A 9,914-nucleotide genomic window follows, 5' to 3' on the forward strand; every position below is an offset into this window, starting at 1 on the left:
TGGGAGGCCGAGACGGGCAGATCACGAGGTCAGGAGATCGAGACCATCCTGGCTAACACGGTGAAACCCCGTCTCTACTAAAAAAATACAAAAAACTAGGAGGGCACCTGTAGTCTCAGCTACTCGGGAGGCTGAGGCAGCGTAAACCCGGGAGGCAGAGCTTGCAGTGAGCTAAGATCCGGCCACTGCACTCCAGCCCGGGTGACAGAGCGAGTCTCCGTCTCAAAAAAAAAAAAAAATGGGTCTGTAACTAATTGGGGAGTATTTTTTAAAGTGTGGATGAGGAAACCCGTGTTTTAAATGGGCACTAGCCTCATCCACTAATGTTGGTAGGAATGTTCAACAGTGACAAAGCATTTTGAGATTTTTGTCTTTCATCGTTGTAGATTATACTGTAAAAATCATAGCGGAAATGATGAGAGAGATGAAGAAGATGAGGAACGAGAGAGTAAAAGCCGAGGAAAAGTAGAAATTGATCAGCAACAACTAACTCAGCAGCAACTTAATGGAAACTAGGTATGAAAGTTAATTATATGGGATCTGTTGTGAGGATACAATACACACTGATATATACATGTTGAAGTAATGGTATGCAGTAAGATTTTTTTAATCCTATTATGTTTAGTTAAGAGCATGTTACTAAAATGCTGAGGATTTTGTAGGCTTGCATAGTAGTTGTTTTTTTGTTTTTTTTTTTAACTAGCTGATTTTGTAACCATAAAAACAAGCTATCTGCTTTATCAATAAGTATAGTTGTAATGTCAAATCAATAAGATAATCACACTCCTCAATAACATTATATTGATTGTGTTCCCCTCAAGCATCATATTTTACATTTTTTTATCATCTTTTAAACAGGTTCATGGGACAGAGTTAGAAAACTGGGAATGAATAAGACATCCATAACTACTATTCTTTTTTCACTGTTTTCTAAAATCAAAAAGGGTTTGTAACTTTTTACTGCCCAACTCTTAGATCCTTCATTGAACTGCCTAAAAATGTCTTGTTTGTTTTATGAGCCTTCACTAGAAGGCTGAGTTTGACATGTTGATATTACGTAGCTATAGTTTGCAGTTTCTGGGAAGCAATTGAAACACTATTAACCCTGTGTATAGTGTCAACAGTTAAAGCAGATGAAACAAAGTAAGCTATATTTCTGGACTGAACATAGTTCTGCTGTTTAGAGTGTTTAAGTTTGTTTAGTGGATCCATACGCAAAGGAAAGCATAAGCAAATTTTCCTTTACAATGCAAACATGCCACTGGTGGCAGCACATGGTAATTTGTGGATTTTTTTTTCACACTCAAGTAATGGAGGCTAGAAATGAAGAGAACCTTCTTTTTCTCTTGGCTTTAACAGCACATGCTAAAAATCTCTTCCAAGAAGTATGCTAAAGCTTTTCATTTGGTTCCTGTTAAAGTTGTTCTCACTGACCAGCATGGACTCAGGCAACTGCTAATTATAAGCTATGAGCTCCAGTGCTTTTGCCAAAATTCTCTTGACAGCACACCTCCTCTCTTTCCATGTTATACAGAGGACTTCTGGCAAAATGATTGAGTCCTTCAAGTTTAAACTAACATTTGGCAACAGCAAATTAAATGTTTTTAAGATGTAAAGAAAGGGTTACCGCTTGCTAAGGACTTCAGACATCATGTCCGAGACGTGTTCCTCTCAAGTGCCCTGTTGTGTGGAACACTTCCCATACTGGCGCAGAGTACGTAAGGAGGTCTCATGTGCTGTAAGAGTAAAAAAGTCTTTGCATAAAACAGTATTTATTTTTACTTTTGTGACCACTATTTTAGAAACTTTATTTAATATTTTAATGTTTTCAGTCATTGCTTTGGTTATCTATAAAATAGGCTTTTGTGCCCTACTTTTCTTCTTGTAGGGCTTGGTGGTGTTTTATCGATTGTCAGAATTGGTTTTGAAAGCCTAAGAACCCAGCTTTTTAGAAAGGATTTTCACACTGGCATTTCTAGGTAGTGATATTTTCTTCCACTTACCTGCTGAAGCACATTTATGCATTTCTTTATGGCAAAACCAAATAACTTTAGTTGTGGTCTGCCTGATATTACCACAGCACCTCAATACCAAGGGAAGGGATTTTGACTAGTTGAATTATTAAGCCACCACAATAAAGCAGATTTTTAAATAAGGAATAATCATGTTAACTTGACTGTACATTGAGATATTCTACATCTGATAGAGCAGCATTTTAAAAATGTAACAGGTGGAAAATTACACTGTGCTTAATGACTGCTTTTTTAAAAAACTGTGAGTCCCTTAAAGTCATGTTTGTCAAGTGTGTATTCACACATTTACTTAAATCAAGGGACTCAATGCTTGCTTTTATTTTAACCATCTTTTACTATTTTTAGAAGGAAACTAGCTTTAGTAGTGGGTTGCCCTGTATGTTTTCTCTTTTTGCTCTTAATATGCCATTGGGTTTTTGTGTGTATGTGATTTTCAAAATTCATGACTTGAAGTGCAAGGACAGATCTAGCTGTTTGTTTACCAAGCTATGTGACTTCTCCCAAAGGATCTGTACTTTCTTTCCTTACAACAGCTTGAAAATCATTATTTTAAAATCCTTAAATCACTGTGTCTAGATCATTTTTTACATTGTGTGCCATAGACTTACCCATGGGACAACAGAGCTCCTTCATTTTTGAACAACTACTGTAATCATTTTTTTTTTTTTTTAGGAAAAATGGAAGGTGCCAGGGGTAATCATGGCCAGTCAATAATTATATAAAGGAGTTCAAATACTATAGCTGTCAGTTGATGAATTTGTTATGTAGTAAAATGTATGACTTTGTATGGGTTTCTTCAGCCCTTTTTCTGCCACTAGCAACCAGAATAGCACTTTACCTTTTGGTTGGCTAGATAAGTGGCTGACTACCTGTTTTTCTCACTGTGGTGTGATTGGCTAAACAATCTTGCATTAAAAATTCAAATGTAAATTGAATTCACATGAAAAATCATGTTTGGTTATAAACCTCCAATGTTTTGATTCTCTAATCATGTTTTCGTCACATGCTGAGTAAAAGTGCCTTACAATGTAAAAATTGTACAGTACTTATGTTCCCAAGTAGCATCATCATCTTCTGGGTAGTAATTACATTGTGGTATTAATATTTAGAAAAATGGACCTCAGCAGTGTATTTACTGTACATCTCTTAAGTCTTTAACTGTAGTTTTAATAAGCATGACATTATTTGATAAGTATATAACATTTACATCATTTCAAAAAATACTGCCGTTACTGTCTTTTATGCATATTTTAGCCTGAAATTTTGAAGCGTCTTTTTTCTTTCTTTTTTTCTTTTTTTGTTTTGTTTTTTGTTATTGATATTAAACAGTGTAATCTTTGCAAGCGTATATTGAAGATTATTCTGGAGCATTTATTGCCTTACCAGAAATGTTAGTAGGAAATGTTCTTTAGAGTAGAAAGATAGACTTGAGTTTCTATACTTTTAATAAGAGCTCTTTGTTCCTGGCGGGGAGGGGGGTAGGGGGTGAATTTACTTTCATCTCAAGTTATTAAAAACCCACAACTGAGGTAAATTTTATTTCAAGGATCAGCAGTTTTAGAATTTCAGATAGTACTTGCTCAGAAGTACATGCTACTCAAGATATTAAGAGATAACAAGATCTGTAGATCTGCTATTGAATCAGAATCTGTGTACTTGAACAAATGTATGAATCTCAAATATCTCAAAGCAAAAGAAAAAGTGTTCTAGAGTGTTGTTGCTTTTTTAAAAAAGCACTGAAGTTAGACCAAGGTATACAGTTTTGTTCTAACAGACATTTAGGTTAATTGTAAAGATAAGGAATGCATTATGGGTCAAAAATCAAACATTCCTCTCATGTTATGTATATTTTGTTCCTGTTATATTGGCTTTATTTTCAAAATTGTAGTTTGTAGTATTAGTTTCCTTTTATTGGTATTCTTGCATATACTATTCATTCAATAAATGACTTATGACTTTCATATTTGTTTGTCTTTTTTGTGAAAGTGTATACTGAAGCTTATTTGATAACAGCAATAGTATTGTGTTCCTTTTAATCTTGCTTTATTTCAGAGTAAAATGCCTAGCTTAATAACTTTTCATTAAACAAGTGTGGGAGAAAAAAAAATGTGAATTTGAATTCAGTTCAAAGTTTCACAATATAAAGGTTTTATCATGAAGAGAAACTGCAATCTTGTAAGTACAATCGAACTGCATTACATCTTGGTTTTTTTATTACATGGTTCAGATACCCATAGTTTAAATCAGATCCTCTGGAACCTAGTTAGAAGGTTATTTTGAAAATAAACCAAAACTCCTAGTACAATTTATCAGATTGATTATATGGGTACAGGATTAATATCCTTGTCATTGTCATAAAGGGATTTTACCTTATATCTTGAAATGTACTCCCATTACCATGGACAGTGTGCTTCTACTACAGTGCTTATATATTGAGGTTTGTCACATCCCGGGCAGAAATCAAAGTTGTAATTAGTAGGATATGCTCATTCCATACACACAATTCCTAACCTGCAGAGTGGGGGGAAAAAATCAAGTAACATGTTCTAGTTAACTCCGGAACATAGGATGGTGTACTTCACTGCCAATGTTACCTAGTAGTGCCTGGCACATATGTGCCTGTGTGTGTTTAAAATCCATTATTAAGTCTCAATTGCCACCAATTTTTAAAGTCTCATTTTAATTGCCATAAAAATATGGAGATGGGGAGTTGTGTGCTATTCTTTAGCTAATTGAAGCTATTTAAGCTGTTATTTTTTTGTTGTTTGTTTGTTTTTCCAACTGCAGTCGCCAGCAGTTGCTAAAGTTCCTCCAAAGGATGGACCTGGTAGAATTTCTGAGGAAAATTCTCTAGCCAGCAGATGGCTAGTTTATCTTTTTAAGAGAAAAACCCAATCCCTTTTATATTTATATATTAGACTAAGTCCTCAGTTGTGTAGGCAAAATGCTGCTTTATACATCAACCAATGTTACATAATACTGCCTTGTTCAAATAATGAGGTAACTGAATATTAATGATGTAAAGCAAAAATGTATTTGTGATTTTTATTCAGAAGATGAAAGCTATAAAATAACCAATTACTATATAAGTTAATGGTGGCATTTGGAAAGTGTTACACAATAGCAGACATGATCTACACATGGTCAGTGTACTGAAGTCAGTCAACCAGACCTGCATCCTTGTCAAAAGACAGCAGATCCATAAACATCCAAATTATACCTTTGCCTATACCTCTCAGTGGCTATAAGTGGGTTTTTATGCTAGTGGTCGGGCAGTGGTGGGGAGATAGGGAAAATAAAATGCAGCTGGGCAAAGAGCTAGCTAGCTCTACTGTGTGAACAATAATATTCCAATGAAAACAAGAGTACTGTTTGAGCGGGTAACCTTTTAAATGGAACCTGAGAGACTAGATAATGAAGACAGTATTAGGAGTTGGGAGACAGAAACTACACTTTAATATGGAGACTGGATTTAGAGTTTTTGTTGAGTTTCTATAAAGTAATTGGTACAGAAGGGTAAGTTGTTTCTGAGTATTTTAAAAATCAGACCTGTTTACAGATTTTGTATTAAAGTAATATATAGTCATAAAAAGGAATGAATTACTGATACATATGCCAATGTGTATGAGCCTGGAAAACATGCCAGGCACAGAGGTCACATATTGTATGATTCCATTTATATGAATTGTTCAGAGAGGCAAATCCATAGAGATGGAATATAGATTAGTGGTTCCCAGGGACTGCAAACATGGGGGAATGAGGAATGACTATTATGGGGTATACTGTTTCTTTTTGGGGGTGGTGAAATGTGGAATTAGGTAGTGGTTAATGGCTGCACGACTTTGTGAATGTACTAAAAATCATAAATTATACCCTTTAAAAAGAGTGGATTTTTTTTTAATTATTTTTTTTTTTGAGATGGAGTTTCACTCTTGTTGCCCAGGCTGGAGTGCAATGGCACGATCTCCGCTCAGCACAACCTCTGCCTCCCAGGTTCAAGCGATTCTCCTGCCTCAGCCTCCCAAGTAGCTGGGATTACAGGCATGCGTGACCACGCCCGGCGAATTTTGTATTTTTTTTTTTAGTAGAGATGGGGTTTCTCCATGTTGGTCAGGCTGGTCTCGAACTCCCTACCTCAAGTGATCCACCTGCCTCGGCCTCCCAAAGTGCTTGGATTACAGTCGTGAGCCACCACACCCGGCAAGAGTAGATTTTATGTGAATTTTATCTCAATTTTTAAAGTGCTATGTAGTCATTTTACAAAATTAAAATACAAAGGTATATGAAGCAAAATGTGAAAATCTCCCCTTCTGTACAAGCCTACTCCCTAGAAGTATTTGATACATAGTCTTCTAAATGCTTCTGTACATATATAACAAACACTTCTTTTACATAAATAGAATCATGCATAACACAAATAGAATCATGCATAAAAAAAGAATATTTTTTACCATAAATAGAATCATACCTACAGTTCTGCACCTCATCTTTTTTACTTGAACAATATTACAAGGTGTCAGTACATCTAGATTTCTCAATTTTTTTTTTTTTTTTTTTTTTTTTTTAGTAGCTCCATGGTATTTCAGTGTATGGATGAACTGGAATTGTTCTCTCCAGCCTTACATATATCCTTTATGCAAGTAATTTCTTAGAATAAATTTCCAGAAGTAGAACTGCTAAGTCAAGGGTTTGTACATTTAAAGTTTTGATAAAAATTGCCAACCAGGGCCAGGCGCGGTGGCTCACGCCTGTAATCCCAGCACTTCAGGAGGCCAAGGTGGGCGGATCACGGGGTCAGGAGATTGAGACCATCCTGGCTAACATGGTGAAACCCCGTCTCTACTAAAAATACAAAAAATTTGCCGGGCGTGGTGGCGGGCACCTGTAGTCCCAGCCACTTGGGAGGCTGAGGCAGGAGAATGGTATGAACCCAGGAGGTGGAGCTTGCAGAGAGCCGAGGTCACGCCACTGCACTCCAGCCTGGGTGACAGAGTGAGACTGCATCTCAAAAAAAAAAAAAGTTGCCAGCCAGCCCTTTTTGGCTCACATCTGTAATCCCAGCACTTTAGGAGGCTGAGGCGGGAAGATCTCCCAGGAGTTCAAGACCAGCCTGGGCAACATAGTGAGAACCCCATCTCTACAAAAAAACAGAAAAAATAGCCGCACATGGTGGCATGTGCCTGTAGTCCCAGTTATTCAGGAGGCTCAGGTGGGAGGATCCCTTAAGCCTGGGGAGTCAAGGTTGCAGTGAGCCGTGTTGGCTCCATGGCATGCCAGCCTGGGCAACAGAGCAAGACTCTGTATCAAAAAAAAAAAATTACCCATCCATTCTAGGGATTAAGCTGTGTCCGCTTCTCCACTCCAGAAGAGTGCTTTTAAGTGTGGTGCCTTTAAGTGTTTTTTAAGAAAAAAACACACACTCCAGAAAATTCTATGGGGTTTGATTGTATTGTAAAACCCATATAGACTATATCTGAAAGTGACATATGAGTCATCTTCGGGAAATGGAGCACTACATTTCGTTTGCGAAAAGGCTAAATTGAAAAGGTTATTTCATATGTATTAACAGCAGTAGCTGGTGAATCACTTCCCTTCCTGCTTTCTGAAAAGTAACAGATTGCTCATCACTGTCTATTGTTTCCAGATGGACCTGCCCTGTGTCCAGAGTCATATGTCGCTCAGTTCAGGACACCTGAAGGGGCTGTGCACTGTTTTGTTGAAGAACTCCTATGACCTTTATCTGTCATGTGATGATTCTTATTCCCAAAATTATGACTGTGCCTAACAAGTGGTCAGTACGTGAAACAAGATGAAATCATCTGAAGTTTTCACTTCAAGTAGTTGTTTTGTCCTTTTATTAATAAAATCTAAGCCTAATCAGAAAAATTGTCATGATGCTTTTAGCTCATTTGCCAAAAATGAGCTATTATTTTTATCATTTAGCAATTTCAAGCAACAGTTACCTGCATGTCTGAAAATAAATTGGTAAAAATAACATGGATACTGAATTATGCTGGTCAGTCAGCATGGAAGTTTTAAAATAAAGAATAAATTGAATGTAGTGAAGGATGAATTAATGCTACATGAAAATTAGTTTTTTCTAATTCTCAAAATCACATTTGATGCTAATTAGTATTTATAACATTAGCCAAACAACAATTTTATTGAAAAAGGTTTGTAACTTAGAACTGTAGCAATCATGGAGACTGCTGTTATTTTTATTTCAGAGGCTAGCCAGACAATTTAACACAAAGGCTTATTTTCAAACGTTCCTGATCCTTAAGCCCAATAGGCTTATGTTCTATATTTAGTATTGATTTAGTATTACCAGGAAGCAATAATTCTTTGGACCCTGTTCTCATATGTTCCTGGTTAGAGAGCAAGCACGAAAGATAAGCAGTTTCTGAAAGTTAACAGATCAAAGAGCTGGAATTTTGGCATTATCCTCAAATACAGCATTCTTTCTGGACATCCCTTAGAAGAATTGTTATTAAGCACTTCAACCTATTCCATGTGCCCAAACAGCTTAGGGCAGCTAGCCAGTGTGCTGGGGATGCCGGGGGAGAAAAAAGCGTTAAAGAAAACATATGTTGCTTAGCAAAGAGGCAGGGTAGGAGAGAAAAACTTTAGGCAGCCTCTACTGTGGTCTTTGGAGCATTTAATAACTGGGGACACACCATTGCATGAAACTTGGAAATGCACCCTACAGTTTATAGGCCACTTCCTAGAAAGATTTATGCAAAACTTCAAACAGTCACAACTTTATTCTTTTTTTCCTTTGATGCCCTCCGGGAAACTCTCTTTCCTTAGTTCCCGTATCTGTACCACCCCTTTAAGACCACTCCTTTTTTGACTCTTCTCCCTACCCCTAACATAAGTGTCACCTGGTTCTGGTCTTTGCCATCTTGGATTATTCTTCCCTATCACCACGATCTACTTACAGGTGCCACCTGTGTGTTCCACATGATTATCTTCCACTCACTGCAGCTTCATGCTAAGTCTCAACACTTCTTCTGGACATGTCTACCCAATCTGGTGGCTACCCAAATGTGAGTCCCAAACTAGGTTGTCCTGACCTAAATTTTATCTGTTAATGACACCATCAGTCAGTAGGGTTACAATTGGTCTACTTGGATTTCCACATCCACTTGCTAAGTTCCACAAAATGTACCACTCTGCCTTTTGGATCCATTCTCTCCATTCTTATTGCTGATAAGCTAGTGTGGTTTCTACCTTTTTTTTTTTTTTTTTTTTTTTCTGAGATGGAGTCTCACTCTTGTTGCCGAGGCTGCAGTGCAATGATGTGATCTCAGCTCACTGCAACCTCCACCTCCTGAGTTCAAGCCATTCTCCTCCCTCAGCCTCCCGAGTAGCTGAGATTACAGGTGTGCGCCACCACACCTGGCTAATTTTGTATTTTCATTCAAGGCAGGGTTTCACCATGTTAGTCAGGCTGGTCTCGAACTCCTGACCTCAGGTGATCTGCCTGCCTTGGCCTCCCAAAGTGCTGGGATTACAGACGTGAGCCACCGTGCCCAGCTGTCCATTAATTACATCTTGATACCACTGACCTCAGCTTCCCCACTTCTCTCATTTCACCTCCCCATGCCTAGAATTCACCCCACTCTTATATCTGGGGAAGATGACCTGCTAAAGAACACCACAACAGTGCAGACTGATGCCACTGCAGATATTTGGCATTTGGTCTCAGGTTCTCCACATCAGTCTTCTATCCTTTTTACCTACTTGTCTTTCCCATTATAGTACCTAGAAACTATGACAAACATAAGCATGCAGACTCTAGATTTTGGTGGCCCAGGTTCAAATTCCATGTAAGCTTGCTTAATTTATTAAGCCTCTCTCCACTTCCATTATCTCATC

General features: G+C 37.6%; 1 protein-coding gene across 3 annotated transcripts in view; it reads left to right on the forward strand.

Moving 5' to 3' along the window:
- PHF6 (PHD finger protein 6) overlaps nt 1-3,996 on the forward strand; it is a 74,166-nt gene extending 70,170 nt beyond the window's left edge. For 2 of the 3 annotated variants that reach the window (XM_012001318.1, XM_012001320.1), the window contains 2 exons: nt 387-516; nt 859-3,994. In XM_012001318.1, coding sequence (XP_011856708.1) covers nt 387-516 — 130 coding nt within the window. In that variant the 3' untranslated portion in view covers nt 859-3,994. Of the gene's footprint in view, nt 1-386; nt 517-858 lie in introns of all 3 variants that reach the window. The other variant, XM_012001319.1, reaches the window with a different exon arrangement.
- Nucleotides 3,997-9,914: the final 5,918 nt, after the last annotated feature.

Source organism: Mandrillus leucophaeus, unplaced genomic scaffold, assembly GCF_000951045.1.
Source record: "Mandrillus leucophaeus isolate KB7577 unplaced genomic scaffold, Mleu.le_1.0 Scaffold659, whole genome shotgun sequence".
In the NCBI taxonomy this organism is placed as follows: domain Eukaryota; kingdom Metazoa; phylum Chordata; class Mammalia; order Primates; family Cercopithecidae; genus Mandrillus; species Mandrillus leucophaeus.